Source organism: Alligator mississippiensis, chromosome 3 (genome assembly GCF_030867095.1).
Source record: "Alligator mississippiensis isolate rAllMis1 chromosome 3, rAllMis1, whole genome shotgun sequence".
Lineage (NCBI taxonomy): Eukaryota > Metazoa > Chordata > Crocodylia > Alligatoridae > Alligator > Alligator mississippiensis.
Window position 1 is genome coordinate 193763880 of NC_081826.1, and position 17579 is coordinate 193781458.

General features: G+C 41.9%; 1 protein-coding gene across 4 annotated transcripts in view; it reads right to left on the bottom strand.

Moving 5' to 3' along the window:
* APBA1 (amyloid beta precursor protein binding family A member 1) overlaps positions 1-17579 on the bottom strand; it is a 144421-nt gene that overhangs the window by 19968 nt on the left and 106874 nt on the right. For all 4 annotated transcript variants that reach the window (XM_019478128.2, XM_019478129.2, XM_019478127.2 and 1 more), the window contains 3 exons: positions 13586-13687; positions 10508-10547; positions 5813-5958 (listed from right to left, as the gene is read on the bottom strand). In XM_019478128.2, the coding sequence (XP_019333673.1) occupies positions 5813-5958; positions 10508-10547; positions 13586-13687 (288 nt within the window). The remainder of the gene's footprint in view (positions 1-5812; positions 5959-10507; positions 10548-13585; positions 13688-17579) is intronic.

A 17579-nucleotide genomic window follows, 5' to 3' on the forward strand; every position in this document is an offset into this window, starting at 1 on the left:
TGTGTAACAATATATACAGACTAAATGTAAAGGAAAATACTGTCAAAAACATTAAAACTTTCCCCCCCAAAAGTAATGACAGAAAAGGCTATATTGAAACTGTTCTCTGCACAACCCCAGGTATACCTCTGCCAGCCTTAAGATCATGAATTTGGGAACCAGGTCCCCCCTCACAAATTGGACAGGGATATTCCCATACTATTCTTGATATATCCAAATATCTGCTCTGGGAGAAGAGCATCCCCTCTACATCTCTTCTGGAAATAGTCTGCTATTGTAAAGCTTTTAACTATAATAATCCGTGTTTGGGCTATACCCAAAGGGACTTTCTATCTTGCTCATGAGAAGAGATTGAGATCCTATATTATAACACACAGTAATAATCATAATTCTTGTCATATTATCATGCAAGCATTTATAAATGGCCTGCAAATATTACCAGGTTAAGTAAAAATCCAAGAAATCTGATGGCTTGCTCTTATGGTCCTTCTTACTGGGTAAGTGCAATACTCACCATGCCGGCAGATTTCCATTTTAGTTCCAATTTCGCTAATTAGCTGTGCGTGCTTTGTATGTGGATCTATCATGTCTTTTTGCATATGATAATATATTACTAATAATTTGGTCCAGAGATCTCTGGATCATAAATACACTGAATATTTCATATTGGTCTGCACCAGTTAACTCTATATGTATTACTTTAAAATGCTTTGAAAGCAGCAGTTAATGTGTTACCTAAAATGTTGCTCTTTCTTTACCAACAAAATCAAACTTTCATCTCTTGCCATGATTAAAACATATGGTAAAGTATGGCAACAGCAAACTACTACCATTAGACCTGACTCATGGTTAAAATCTTTGCTTTAATTTTTTTGTCACAGCAAATCAGAGATATTATTACTGTTTTGAAAAGTAATGAACATGGTTTTTTAAGTAATGTCTTGTCTCAACACCAAGACTCAAAAGAAGCGTGCCAGTCACCGAGGAAAGGGAAAAAAAAGCTTGTTGGGTGTGTGCAGCAATAGTCAGTTTAAAGGGAAGCTAAAATAACTTTTTACTCAATTTTTCTGTGACTCTGCTCTTGGCTTCACTGGAAGCAGTGCCAGACCTTTGTTTTATTTTACCTTTTTGGACTACCACTTTCAAACATGTCACAAAACCCTAAAAAATTGTATACCTGTGTTTAAAAAATAACTGATGCTGCAGAGAAAATGAAGATGAATGCAGCTGAAATCTGTAGCTGTCAAACGAGGTCAGTGAAAACGATATCAAAATGTCTTCTGTGCAAGAAAGAGAAATCTGTATAATCTGTCAGATTATACAATTAATTCTCAATACATTAGTTAAGGGTCTCTTTGACATCCTTACATGGGTTCTGTTGTACTCATATTCTAAATTAAATATTTCTTTTTTAACAAATACATCGAGGAAAGACAAATTCAGAGTATTCCAACTTGTGTAGGCAATATTTGGTATGTTTTATCTATATACGATTGGTCTGTAGTGTCTAAAGAATGTAATTAAAAATGCTTTTTAAAAGAAACTTCATTTTGCAGCTAAAAAGGTCATCTACAATTTCACTTTAATTTGCCTTATAACCAGGAATCCTGGTTTTCTTCGTTTAAAAATTGCAAATTCTGACAAAAATAGCAAATTCTGATTAAAACCTCCAAAATTTGCGTTTTCCCATGATTACAATGAAATGCGGATATATATAGGTGTCAGTTGAACACAATGTTTTATTGACATATTTACAATTTTAAAGCAATTTGGGAGCCTACCAGTGCCTCAATCATTATAATAATAAAATACTAAATACCTATACATTTTGGTGTTTGATTATGGGTTTTTTATCATGGAAAATCAGAGCTTACCCTGACAGCTTTGCTCACCAGGACATGGATTCAGCTATGGCTGCCCCCTGCCTGCTGCTTTGTGGCATTCAGAAGCCCTGATATGCTGGTGTCCTGCCCATGCCATTTCCCTTTACTCCTGACCCCCAGCCCTGGTGGTGCCCCTCACTCCCCACCTGTACCCTTCACCCAGCCCTGCCAGAGGGAGCTCCCAGCTGCCAGGGTGAAGGGGCAAGGTCTGCAGCCCCCTGCCCCACACAGCAGTACCTAAACCCCAGATGCTGCCTGTGGGTGGTTGCTGTGACAGAGTGGAGCCCAGCTCTCCCTTTCCCATGGCATAGCTGGAATGGAGTCCACGGCAGGGGGCGGGGGGCAGATGTGGGCTGGCTGCTCAGGACTCGGGTGGGGGAGCTAGCTCCCCACTGCTGTGCACACTCCTGGGGTAGGGGGCACATGCCCTCAGATTTGTGCACAGGGAGGGTACAGAGATTAGAAAAGAGTGTAACGAGTGCCTTTAAATATCCCAGGTCACCCATTTAATACTCTCTCAAGCTTGTAGTGAGTGGAAATTATAGCCTTCAAAAGGCAAACCTTAAAAACTGGACCCAATATACATGTCAGAACTATGTAATGTCTATATTGCAAAAACACTATAGTGTCCTGTTGATACTATGCTTGCTGCTGTTTCAGAAGCAAACAAACAATAATTCTTAGTCTTTTTATAATGCATTATCCTCTCAGATGTGTCTCTACAAGTGCATTAGATCCAGGAGCAGGTTACTCATGAGTACACTACTCATAAGTAAATGCTCCTGGGCAGGTGTCTACACATGCAGAGAAGCAGGAACAGATTTGCTGTTAATGGCAGCAAACTGCTCCCTCTTCCTAGAGCCTTGCAGTGGGCCCCTGCCACCACCAGGGAGAGCTCTAGGCTCATGCCCATGGCCTGGCAGGGAACATGGTGTTAGGAGACACTTGTCTCCTGGCTGGGGCTGGGAACTGCCCCCTGTGCCCCAGGGGCTGCCTGCTGCCAGGGCAGGGACAATGTCCCCCTGACCCAGCAGCAGGAAGTTCCTGGCCCTGGCTCCCCAGCTGGGCAGAAGACTTGGAGAGAGCTGCAAGGGAGAGGCAGGTCCCAGCTCCTTGCCCCGATCTGCCAGTGGGGCAGCTAGCAGTGAGCCCACAGCTGCACGTGGATTCACTGCCTAATTGAGGCACAGGGCTGGGACCTGCCCCGAACTGGGACAGATCCCAGCCCCCGCCCACAATTTCAGGAAGGGGGCTGGAAAGCCTATTCTCTGCTCAGCTCTGTGATTGGAGAACAGGTGATGGTGGAGCTGGGCGGGGAACAGGCCAGCCTCGCCAGTTTCTCCAGCCCCTGCCAGCAAGGAGCTCCCAGGACTGGCTCCATGATTGTGGGGCCAGTGCTGGGAGACCTTTATCTCCTAGGGCTGGCTCCATGGTTGTGGGGCTGGCGCTGGGAAATAAGGGTCACCCAGCTCCCTATTCCCTGATTACAATGGCAAAGCAGGGGCCTTGGAGCTCCCTACTGCCAGGGTAAGAGGACACAGTCCCCACCCAGGCTCTAGTGACAGAGCCCGCCCCAGCAGCAGGGAGCTCCTGGGGGCAGGAAGCTATCTCCTGCCCCCTGGTGACCGGCTGACTGGGAGCAGATTTGCTCCCAGTCAGGCATCTTTGTGTGTGCTACCACACAGTATCTAATTGCAAGTAAATTTGCTACTTGCATTTGCAGGTAGGAAATTTATTTGCAATTAGTGAAGTTTACTACATAGTAAGCATGTGCATATGTAGACACACACGCTTACTGCATAGTAAAGCTTCTTGTGTAGATGTATCCAGAGTGTTGTACAAACTAATGGACACTGAAATTTATCCTTGTGTAGAGCCACTGAAATACTATTTAAACTGTATTTTGAGAGCTCTCTGGTGCCTTGGCTATGTATTCAGTGATTAATTTCATCCTAAGGATGAAACTAATTCATTTTCACTGGAAGTGGTCTCTCCAGTCTACAGAAAAGCCACACTAATGGTATGACAAGGAGAGGCTTGCTCTGTAGCAGCCCATGTACCAACTACTTATTGAAGCATTATAATATGCTCACTGGTCTTATCAAGGTCCTCCATGTGGTATTTGTCCTATGAATAGATTTTGTTTTCCAAACATTTCACCCAGCACTCATTAATAGTACCCATTAATAGTACATCTACTTTTAAAATAATTTGTATTAAGAATCTTCCTTGGTCAACCAAATCTTTGAATGGTTACAATATAATTCCTTTTCTTAACAAAAACAGAACTTTTTCAGTATCATTAAAAGTATGATATGGATCCATTTTTGCTTTTGAAAGACTAGTTGCACAAGGGTGAAGGGAAAAGAGCTGTTAAGTGGAAACAGCAATAGATTCTTCATGTTACCAATGTGTAGATGAATGTCTTCAAAGTAATGCACTTTTATAACCTGGCTGAATACAGTGGCAAAAAGGGCCCAAGAAAAAATATTTCTATGTATAACACAAAGGTATGCGACTAAAGCAAAAATGAGGGGAAAAGATCTGCAACGCGGACAAGCTGAGCAATTGTGTACTGAGAAGCTCTCTCTTAATTACCAGAAAACTTTACCAAGGACTATTGGAAAGAAAAGGAACATTTTCAGAAAGTACCTAAAATTAGCTACTGACTTCAATGGAAGATGTATGCACTTTTAAGAAAAAATCAGGCCATTTATTTTTACATTCTTAAAAAAAAAGAGAGAAAGGATGCTCTATTAATTCACAACCTTTGTTAGCCATTTTTAAAAGGAAAACATTTCAATAGATTCTGGATGTATGCTTTAAAAAGGATGTTCACAACTTTTTGTTGTAGTAGTGTCCCTACTGGGTATCTAACTGAATGTAAGTGCCTAAGTACAATTTTTTTCCACCATATTTGAGTCATGGAAAAACTATTACTATAAAAGGTGGGTGGGCCTTTCTTCTCCTCACTGCTTTTTTTGTGGCTAAATCTTAATGGTAAGATGGCAATATGTTACAAAAGCTGATACATTAATACATGCTCATGAACTTGAACAGGGTGGAATAGAGTCATATGTAGGCACCTAAGTCCACCTAGGCCCCTCTCAGATGTTACACTTATGATGTGATTAATTTGTTAATCACACCATAGATAGTAATTCTACCACACATTCAAGCAATTAATGGTAAGACAAAAGAAGAGACCAGCCACAAAAATGTTCTGCATTATATAGAATTTCAGCTGATGGGTTCCCCTGGCATTTAGCAGGCTGAAACGGTACCATGAGAAGCCTGGCATCAGAACCAATCCCCACACTTTCCATGGTGCCCTATGAACATCTGGGCTGGCTGGACTCCCCACTTCCATGTTGTGTGATCGGGATCTGACAAGTTTTATCCCAGATCCCCGAAACTGCATCTCTTGCCGTACGTGTGTGATGTGCATGTGCACATGATACTTGTGTGTCATGACAGGATGCATGACTTTTGGGATCTGGGATAAAATTTCTTAATCCTGATCCTACAATTAGGTAACAGTAACCTCCGTGAGAGGTGGCTAGCAAAAGCATGTAAGTATTAATGTAATACAATTTTCACTGCACACCCAATTTGTAAAAGAAGTATATGGGTTATTAGTCTCCCCTAAACCTATTATACATGATACGTATATTGTGAAAATAACTTAGACCACTGTTAGTATAGACTTTATCATCCTGTACAAACTCACTTATCCTTTCTTCCTCAACCCACCCCAAGATCAGTATTAAACAAGTGGTAATAACATCTTTCAGAATGAGAAGTTAGATACCTAAACTTTGAAACAGTGCATTATCCAGCATTAGAAAACTAGCACGGTGTAAGCATGTGACCTACACATCTGCAGTTTAAAAAACCCCCACCATGTCATACAAACCGTGGGACCTCACCTTGATTCTGCTGACAGCTTCCTGTGCCTGCATCATTCGCACATTCTTAGAGGGAGTTTTGTCAGACAGAAGCTGAGTGGAGCCAAGGTAATTGGCAGCAAAAATGATTCCATCAATTAAGTCTTCAGGATCACAGGGTCCAGGTACTATAATTCAGAAAACAAAATTGCTGAGCAAAATTATGTATTATTCCATGGAAAGAAACATCAATAGCACTACTTGAACGTGCATCTGATGGCTATAAAAGCTGCCCTGTGCTACCTGACAGCAGGACATCCAACACTTTCAATCAAGACAGACAAAACACTGAGCACATGCTCTCAGCATCTCTACAGTGGAAACTGCAACTGCTAATCCATTCTGGCTGGCAGAAGTTTTTTCTTCTCTAAGGCAAGTTTCACTCTGCAGCAAAATAGCCTCTGTTTCTATGTAAGTACACAGACATCAACCTGTTTAACTTGTCCCTTCCCACTTCCAATACTTATGTTTTGCCTAAGGTAAACACATCATCAGTAAGATAGTCAGAAATAAAAAGAAGGCTAATGTGTAATTTAGAGACAACTACCAGCAACTTGCTCATTCAACAGTGGTGATAAAGGGAACAACAAGGCAGCGCATCGCCTGAGAGCATTCTACAAGTTTGAGATTGGTTTGAGAGATGAGTTAAAAAAACTGCCATGTCATATTCGAGGTTCCATACTTGTTGCCAGACCTCTTTACAACAATCATACAAGGGTTTGGATTAGGGGATAATTTTTAATATTGATAAAGAAACTGGCCTTGATATATGAACTGATGTTAAATGTAAGGGATTTTTAACTGAATGTAAGTATAAAAGTATCAAACGACTGGCTCAAGTCTTGCAAGCTGCTGAATGATCTTAATTCCTACTACAGGCTCAGTTCCTGTAATAGTTTGATGGGCTAAAGATTTTCAGGCTAATTACTTAAAACTGATGTGGTCCTCTCTATCTCAAAGATTTAATCTATGACAGATTGGATTTCTTTCTTTAACTCTTAAACTTCTCATGATCTTGTACACTGTGGTTGTATCTACATGTGCATACTCATGTGCTGAAATAAACTCTGGTGTTTATTATTACTTCCAGGTGCACATTTACATGTGTGCCTGGGATCGCAGCACATTGAACCGGATCAGAGCAGGCCCAGCTGGCAGGTGGTCTGGGGCAGGGGTCAGCCTGCCAGCCTGGGGCTGTTCTCCCCTACTCAACAGGCTGCAGAGGGGCTGGCTGGGGCACAAGAATGCTTCAGCGTGGGGGCTAGTTGGCAGACAGCCCCCACACTGAAGCATCTTTGTATCCCAGCCAGCTGGGCAGTGTCTCCATGTGTGTGGAGTTTTTTACAATGACTATGCTGTAAATATAAGTACTGTCCTGCTGCAGAGTAAATCAGTTTACTTCAGCCGAATAGGGACACACGTGTAGACACGTGGTGTTTACTGCACAGGTAATTAAGTCTACTGAACAGTAAACGTCTCATGTTGACATGCTCTGCTTCATGCAAGAGGCTGCTTATTGGTGTGCAGATAAAAAAAACCGGGTTCAGGAACAATTTAAATGTACACAGTATTTACATTAGTGATAATTTTTGTTAAAAAAAGATCAATATAGCATTGTCATGAAATTTTAAAAGATATTACATTTTATTTTTGTCAGGTATATAAAAAGCCCCACAAACTGTTAGGTTGCAGCGAATAAATTTATTTTGTGAAACAATTTTAATTGACTTGGGAACTATCTAAAGAGATTTAAAAGGCAATGAGGTCTATCCTTTGAGCATAACTCAAAAGTGGCTCAATCAGTTTTGATTAATGCTCCAATAATAAATTTATAGCCACTTAGAGCACAGAAAGTTTTAGCCCTCCAAAAATGTTAAGTTGTGATCAAGCAAAAATAGTGAAGTTGGGTAAGGAAGCTAATCCTTAAGTCATACTTGTGTTATACCCAAAGGTCCTGGCAATGCTATTAATGCTATAAATTAAGCAGCTTTTCTTGCCATGTTTTTCTTAAAGATAAAGGTCTACATTTTCAGAAGTAACTAGTGATTTAGGACAGCTAATTTTTAGGTGCCCTATTTTGAAACTGCTTTTCAGAGGTGCAGCTCAGTACTTAGATTAGTTATTTTAAAAAAAATGTGGCCCAAAGGGGTCCCCTCTTCCACTTTTTAAAATAAGGACTTCATTACATTTGGAGATTCTACAATTTTGAACACTGTAACCAAAACCTTGAAAACACACATTATTACAAATGCCACTATTTGTTATATGATATTTCAAGTAGTACAACCAGGAAGTATATTCACAGGGGGAAAGAAGCATCTCCTATTTGTCCATTATGTGCACACAAATTCAGAACAGAGAAATTGTCTTCACAAAAATCACCTTATGTGCCAAATTTGATATAAGCAAGCTAAAATAGCGCCTTTTCCCTGTTGGATAAGAATATATTATAGGCATTGGAGATATCCATCCAGTGAAAAGAAACACAGAGTTAATTGTAACAACCACCTTATGGGCTAGCACCTGGGATAGCTTCCCTGAAAACGAAACAGGAAATTTAAAAAATGTCCCTGACCTAAGTTTTGTCTGTCAGTCAGAGGATCAGAAGTGGTTCATAAATCTGAGGTTAGATCTTCCTATGGTATAGATAGTTCCAAAGGCTTCAATGGACCTATGACAATTTGTTCCAGCTAAGACTCAAGTTCCAGTTTTAAGAAGATGTTTTGTGCACCTCAAAGACTGAATCAGTCACATTTTACAGAATTTAAGAGTGACTGTGTACCCTTCCAAATACAGCACACTGGAACAATTCAAGGAATACCAGGATGTTCAATTCAGGAAGCCCTGTTGCTGGCTCCAACTTTTGCCATTCTATATACTGAAAGGGAGAAATTCAAAAGCTTGAAGATCTGAATAGCACAATTCACTTAGAGGTTTCTGTTTCTTCCATGCTTCCATTACTTCATTATTTAATTATGTTTTAATACATGCAGGTGAATAATTATGTGTACACACAGAACACGCAGGCACACATTAACTCTAGTGGTGGATGAACATTCTTTTTGATTTTAATTTTAATTTTGCAAGAATGTGGCACTAGTGAAAGATACCATGTTGAGGCTCTAAAACAAACAGTCCTCTATCCAGGGGACATGTCCACAGGCAATAGTAATGCCACCTGCTACTCCACAGGCTCAGCATTAGTAAAGATTCAGCTTTGCAAGATGGATAGATTATTGTTATTATTATTTGAAGGCCCAAAGGGATCGTTATGATCAACTTATCTGACCTCTGGCCCTTGACATTAGACGGTACTTCAGGTTTCCATGCACAACCACATCTGCTTTGAATTCCAAAAAAGGACTAAGGTTTATTTTATATTCCTGTGGTTTTTTAGGTAATATTCATATCCATTCACTAGGAACTAGTTTGGGACTGTGATAGAAGGCCACCTCTGTTTCTCCCCAAGAACTCTGCTCTGTGACAATTTTGTTAGGATGGGCCCGGCAGAGGATACACACCTTACCCTATCTCTTTAGGTAACCTGAGCTGGATACATTCCTGAGGGAGGGGGGAAACCTGCTCCCTCTGCCTACAAGACTGGTATCACATACCTGGGTGAGGGGCTTGCTCCCTGGGGAGCTAGGAACTGCCAGTCTGTCCAGCAACTAGTGATGCATTTCAAATTGGTTGGCTCACAGCCAACAGGTGCTGGCCTCCATTGGACCAGGTAAATGAGGTCACAAGGGCTATATAAGTTAAGGACTGCCCAGGAGTGGGGCAGCAGCCATGAGGAAGACTGAGAGAGAGAGAAGAGCTGGGCCATCTGAAACTTGCTCTCTCTCTCAAAACTCATGATCAATGAACTGCCTGCCTCCAAAGGGAATCTCCACCTGCCTCTGGATGATACTTGTGAGTAAGCTACCTGAGATCTAACTAGATATATAGCTTGCAGTATCTCAGATGCATGATCAAAGGCTACCCAGCCATGCCAGTTTGCTCTATGGGATTTCTCTGATATTGCCCTACCTTGTAGCCTATTCCAACCCTACCCCTTGTAACCAATAAAGTTCTCCTTTGTACCTAGCATGGGAGACTTATTGGGAGTGGGTCTAGGTTATGTCTTGGGGTCTCCTTGGTTCGGCTAACTAAAGGAGACCATTACTTGTGCTTCTGACTGAGGGAAGCATCCCAAGTTCTTGAAGTGAATCAAGTACCCTTGCGGGCTACTAGGTCTGTTTCCCAGGGTGCGCAGAGCCAGAATCAAACTCTGCCCTGGGTGGTGGCCGTGGAACCCCCAGGCTAGCGGATGTGCCCCAGGAAGGGGGTCAGCCAGACGTGAGGTACCCCCAGGGAGGCACTCAGAGCCTGGAAGGTGGTTGGGCGCAGTGAGGTGGGTGGCTCAATGCAGGAGCGCCCCCTACTGGCCTGCCACAGGGACCACCAATGAAAACTTACAAGAAGAAGGGAATTAAATTTTTCTAAACTTGTAAAATATAATTCTGGGCCTTGGTTTAAATCCTAGACATATTCTACTTCCTCTCAACCAGTTCATCCAACCCTTGTTAATGTTTACCTTTGCAGTAAATAGATTTTTCAAAATTATTTTAATGGTGCAGTAAAATGCTATAATTATATTAACGGTTTTATACTTTTAAATATGTTTTTGCAGCTTACCTTCAACATAAGTTGGGAATGAAGCCAAGCTTTTTCTTGACTGTAATTAAGACAAACAGGATTTCAAACAAAACAAAGCATGCTCAAATATGCATTAAAATCCTTCCGTGCAAAAAAAAAAAAATCAAAAAAAAAAATCACAGTTACAGTTATTAAACAAGGACAATTGACGGTTTGTTAGAAAAAAATTTAAAGTGTTTAAATTCATAATGTCAGCAATTATTAGAGGGTTATTATCCTGAAGTGTTGTGGATTCCGTTAGCAGTTCCATTAATTAGGTAATCTTACACGCAGTTTCTAGTCAGTCACTGGTATTAGATAGCTGCTTTATTGAGTACCCTGAAGTGCTGTGATCTATATATAGCACAAACAAGAAAGAGGCAAATAAAATCACATTCCAAAGAACTTCTAAGTAATAATAATAATAAAAAAAGAAATCTAGGAAAATTTAAACAGCCTTGCAATAATTCTAGACAAAAAAAGTATACACAGACCGAATCAGTTAACAGATTAAATATAATTTGGTAATTAGGAGCTGAGTTAAGCCAGTTTAAGTATGCTTGGTGTTTTTTTAATAATCTAAGCATTAATCTTAATGTTCTGGAGTAATGTCCTTTAATAGGGCCTCTAAAATGATGACAGATATACTATACTTAACACAAAACAAAGAAGTATATTGAACATTGATAGTGAGTATTAGATATATCCTTTGCTTGTTTGTGTTGGGTGGGGAATCTGATGTGTCTCAAATTAAAGTAATGGATTAGAGTGGCACGGGACCAAAATAAATAAATAGGTACACCTGAAATTTGGTAGAAAGTCATTGGAAGTCATACAGGTAGAATCTCTGATTTCAGGGTACTTAACCATTTAGTTACACTGAGAAATAAACTTGTATGAGAGAATATGTTAAAAGCACCCCATGCATCAAAATACATTGGATAATGCAGTGCACTGCAACAAGATTAATATGGTATATTATGACATGTGCTGCTGTTATACATTAGTAACAAAAGGAAGTCAAAGTTTATCGAGGTGTTGATTTGCCTAACTCTGATTCTACAGCAGAGTAGATAAAAATTAATTTCACTGACTTCTCAGTGTGGTTATACTGATATAAAACTGGTATGAAATTACGATAACACCCAGTATCTCAGATTAGGTACTAGTAATTCTGTACATTAATGTATATAGTGCATCTAGCATTATACATATTTGTGAAAAGAAAAGAGGGCGATCTACTTAGGCATACAATCCTAAGTGGCAAGGAGATGTACTAGGCAGTCTCTTCCATCTCCTACTACAAGGGTACTATGAAAAGGTCACATCTTTCCACTTTTTACAACTGCCTACCTATAAAAAACAACTGCTGGTGGTAGAAAAAAGGTTCATTAAGCAGGAAGCCCAGTCAGGATATCAGGGCATCCTTGTAATACTTGGCTTTCTGCACAAAAATGACTAAATTGTATTTTAAACATAGGAAACCCCTCTACCAGGGATAATGTCTACCAGGGCAGGTGGCCATAGTGCTAGGATGGGGGCTATAGGATGGGCTAGAGCCACCCCAAAATTTTCTGTAGCCACCCGATAGCGCCTGCCCCAGTGCTGCATGCCCTGGCTCAGCCCCTGCTGGAAAGAAGCCGGTGCAGCCCCTGGCCCTGAGCCCACAGTGGGCCACCCACCCTCACCCTACGCACAGATCCAGGGAGCACATGGCCCTGATGCCTCCCCTGGGGGTGCAAGCAGTGGTGGGAGCCAACTCCCTTCTCCCATCACCCCCCCCGCTACCCCCTCCCCCTCCCGGATGAGGCTCCCATAGCTCTGTCCTGCTTCCTGTCCTGGCTAGGCAGCACCTTCCCTGCCCCTGCCCCACTCCCTCCCTCACCATGGGGGCCTCGATCTGCACCCCCCCCCCACACACCCCTTCCCCCCACAGACTTACTAACTGGACGCTGCTCTCCAAGCTGCCAGGTTGCATATCGGCTATCGGATTGGTATCGGTTGATACAGCTGGTTAATAATTGGCCACTGGTATCAGCCAAAAAAATCTATATCGGTGCATCCCTACTTAGCAGCTGAGTGAACTACATGAGGTACCTAAACCAGTCAACAATTAAAGCCAAAGGCTATAATGAGCCAAGAATATTGCAAATCAAAGCACAATGTTACAATTTAATATTCTTGAAGATTTGGAGAAATTAGTATAAACTATGTTTAATTTTTTTGAAAGCCTCTACCTCTCAATATGTATATAAGATTAGAGAGAGTAATCATAGTTCATAGGCAGCACACCTATAGCTTTTCTTAACTACATGAAAAAACAAAGAAAAACTATTCATTATTAATCAGTTTTTCAATTTTAACCAACATTTGTAAGGATACTTGGTCAATTCCTACTGACTATATACAGATATCACATCCTTAATTGATGGCTAGATGGTACCTACTTTCTATGCAGATTTTTTTTGTTACCTTTAAATTTGTTTAAGTCCTAAACAAACAACAAAGAGAATGGTAATTTTTCTATCTGTGCAATCATCCAGGTTCCAGTCATATGAAATCTTATGCATAGAATTAGCTTTTCACATGGTAGTAGCCGCACTATAATATTCCCATTTTTTGTTAAAGAGACTCTAGCAATGTGGACAGTTGAACAGACACATACATCTGCCTAGGACATCTGCTTTTCCATGCTATTGTTTATTTTGGAAGGCCTGTCCGCCCAATTTAGAAATGTAATTTCCTTTGTGGCAAGACATTCTGCAGAGGTAGAGAAAAGGAAAAGCTGCTTCTTCCTACCCCAAATCCAGAGGTGATATTGGCTGCTCTTAAATGAATCAATACCCTTAAATCTATTAAACAAACATTACTGCAGCCGAAATACTGCAAGTCAAGGAATGCCATCAGAAACAGTGTTAGTAAGTTAGAGATTCGAAGAGAGATAAGCACAAGGGAGAAGAGGAAAGGTACACAGAGCCAGTGTTCTGTACATATACTAAGGAAAGGGAAGGGAGGAAAATTAAAGGCATGAGCAGCAAGTAGAACAGGACTGCAGCTTTTAAAAAGATTGCACCCTACCTCTTTATTTGTGGATGGTTCTGCTGTGCTGCAGACATCTTGATGATGTTGCCTACTTGACGATTCAGCGCCGCGGGGAGAAGAGGAATCAGGAGATGGAGACTAGACATGATAAAAAAAATAAAACGAAATAAAAATCTGAGTGACCAATGTCAAAATCTTGCTCCCTTTTTCTGTTAACTTGAAAGAAGAGAAAAAGGATCAAAGATGAAAAACAAACAATGAATAGAAACCATCACCAATAACAGTTATTATTTTTGGCCTGCAATAATTACAAGCTTGGTCTCATGTTCTAACAAACAAGCAGAACTTGCAACTTTTAATCACATCAGCTGCAAATTTAAGGGGAGACTATGTTGTTGGTTAATAACTTGTTATTTTAAATATCTTGAAAAAAAATAATTAAAAGTTGTATCTGGGGTAAACAACATTGACTCCAAAAGTGTGACATGAGAATATGTCTTTTGGGGTTGAATAGGAGAAATCTGTATTGCCTGGCTTGAATGAATGTGATTTTCATATACTTTTTCTTGTCAGCCACTGAATAAAGATGCAGTTACACTACGTTCACCCACACAAGGCTATCTGTATTATATGCAAACAACTTAGCCTGTTAGCTAGATGAAAACTGCAAACAATTCAGCTTCATATTCTGAAAAAACATGGTAAAACACATGAAGCGATAAAGATGAAAAAGTAACCATGGTCAGAAAGTGAAGATGCATCTTTAAGATTATTTATCCTGAACCACCAAATGCCACACTCCGGGTCATCCTCCTACAGCCTAACTGGCTTTTTTGGGTGCAAGACAGAAGTGACATTTTTTGAGCTATCTGGCCCCTGAAAGCACCCTATATCCATGTCACAACTACAGAGCCTGTTTTTTTTCTGTTTAAAAAAACAAACAAACAAATCTCTGATAAAGAATCCCAAATTCTCTGATTAAAACCCCCGAAGTCCATTTTACTGCAATTAAAATGAAACACCACTATATATAGGTATCAGTTGAACATAGTGTTTTATTGATATATTAAAAATTTTAAAGCAGTTTGGAAGCCTACCAGTGCCTCAGTCATTGTAATAAAATAAATTCTAATTGCCTATATATTTCGGTGTTTGATTTTTTTTTTAATCACGGAAAAATCAGAGCTCCCCCTGTCTCCTTTGTTCACCAGGATGCAGGTCCAGCTGCAGCTGTTCCCCTCCAATGCTTTGTAGAGCTGAGGAGCCCTGATATGCTTGTGCCCTGCCGCTGCCCATGCCATTGCCCCTCACTCCCAACCCACAGCCCCCCATCCCTCTCAGCTCTGCTGGTGCCCCTCACTCCTGACCTGCAGCCCCCTGGCCCTGCCAATGCCCTTCACTCCCAAACCACAGTCCTCCACCTCCCCCAGCCCTGTTGGTGCCCCTCACTCTTGACCTGCTGCTCCCCACCCTCCCACCTCATCTCCAGCCCTGCAGTGTGGGGAAGACTGTGTGTGTGGAGCAGGGGGTGGGTGTGTGGGGCACATGCACCCCAAATTTATTTCCTCACAATGGGCCATGGGGTTGCAAACTGGCTAGATGGGCACTGGGTAGGAGCCACTTCCATGGCCCAGTAGGAGGGACCCAGGGCAGGATGGAGTGCCACACTACCATGGCCACCTAAGTGAGGCACCCCCTGCCTACCCAGCAGCAGCAGGGAGGGCACAACTCCGTGCTGTCACTGTAAGCTCTGTGCCAGCTCACTGCCAAGGCTGCCAAGGCGAAGTGCTGCAGTGGCGGTGCGGAGTTGTGCCTCCCTGCTGCTGCCAGATGGGCAGGGGGCCTTGGTGGTCATGGTAGTGCTGTGCTCCCAGCTGCAGCAGCAGCACTGAGAGTCCCTGCCCCACTCCTCCATTCTGTGCTGGGTCCCATCAGCTGGGCTGTGGACCCAGCTTCTACCCAGTGCTGGTCCCGACAGGCTGCAGCCTCGTGTCCCACTGTGGGCGTAGAAATCTGGGGGGATATGTGCATCATCTATGCTCCTCCACATGTTGCCTATGCCCCCACCCCCTAGACTTACCTACAGGGAGCTGCAGGAGCTGCTCTCCACCATGCTGCCTGGCTGCATTGCCAGCCATGTGCATGTGTGCATGGATGCATTCATATGGCACCCACTGCCTCTGATCACCCTCCTCCTGTTCCTCCCCAGACCAAAGCAGCCCCTTGCAGGCTGGAACTCTACCAGCCTGCAAAGCGAAACACATAATTTACCAGCCTTTTCTCCTGTGATTTGTTCCTTTAACAGAGAAAATCTATGTTTTTCCATGGGAAAAAGAAAACCTGGATCCCTGGTCAAAACACACGTGCACAGCTGTAGAGTGGTTTTAAAATGGCCGATTGTGTGAAAAAGTAACCCTGGTCTTAGCAGGTATTACCTTAAGGCACAGAGAAGCAGAGCACCATAGGGAAGTCATGTTCCCTCCAGTTTTAATTTTCTGTGCAGGGCTAGGCTAGTGCCCAGCTCTACTCCCTGGGCTGCCATGGGTAGGGAGGGGGAAGGAGAGGGAGCTCCCAGCTGCTGAATGGCAAGATCTGTGTGGTGGAGAATGGGACAGGAAATAGGGACCCCTCACTTCACATCCAGCCCCCCCAGCTGCTCTGTCTCAGGTACTGGGGGAAGCCAGGCCAGGCTCCTGAGGCAAGGGGGCTCCATCCCCCACCACTTCTGGCCATTCAGCACCCAGGAGCAGCCTGCCATACAGACACAGACCTGTCGTAAGATGGACCCTCCCAAGTTTTTGTAATCTCTAGAACACTCTAGAGCACTTCCTTTAGATTCATTCTTAGGTTCTGCATGTGGAAAAAGGATTAAGGCAGAAACTTTCTCAAGTACCACCTCCCTCCCTCCCCCCCTTTTCATTCTTGCAAAAATCATTTTTCCCTCTCAGCTAGGCTTACATAGCTTCCTGCAGCAACTTTCAGCAGCAACTGATTATACAGGAAAGTCACAGTAGGAAAACATTTGTCATCTTATTTTTTTTTAAATTAAAGCTTGAAGCTTAAGGGAATAGCAAAGAGAACTGATATCATATGATCAACCAGCTCTCTATGGGCTACCAGCACGTGTCTTGTGGAGTATGGTTTGGGGAAATTACTGTAACTAGAAGGGAGCGTAGGAAGCACTGCTCAGAATGAGAAAGCTATTAGTAGTTATTTAAGGCAAAACTGAAAGTATTTTAAGGCAAATGGAGACAACAATATAATTGCAAAATGTGCAAGTATTCATAGAATTTAACCCAGAGAACCTTGTTTTCTAAACCAGACCTTTATGAGGAACATCCAAATATGCATTCACAGCTACTGTAATGAAATGCTAAAGGAAAGATTTTGCCACTAAGTTATACAAATTGAAACCCAATGTGATCCCCTCTAATGCACAAAAGTTTGGACCCTTAATTAATTTTATCAACCCACTGAATCTTTAAAATTGAGCAGATCATAAAATGCTTGACTGCTACTTTCCTAACTGCATGAGCAGCTGTGACATGCCTCTTCTTTGGGCCATCCAATGCCGTTATATTACGACAAGCCCAACCTTTGATTTGGAACACCAGCATCTCTAACCTACGAGTCTTTTCTTGCTGGAGTCCCCACTTCAGCTGAACATTTGGACTCTGCAGGGAAAACAAAATGGCTTAAGATTCTTTCTTACTCAAAATAAGGTGTGACCTCTTTCCCCAGGAAAATATTATGAAAAGGTAGCTCTCACCCATGAGCAACAGGTACTTAATGTATTTCCAGTTTTGAGAATGAATTAAGGATACCACAAAGGCACCCAGCTACAAGAACTAATTTAATATTTTAGCACTTAAATTATCCCCCAAATAGTTCTTTAAAATACCTCAATGCTATCGAGTTCACATGTTCACGTTAAAATACATAAATCTGATTGTTAGTTTATCCTATACATTTAGTAGTTCAGCATTGTTTAAGATATGCACAGTGCTGCTTCAGTAGCTTTACAAAAATC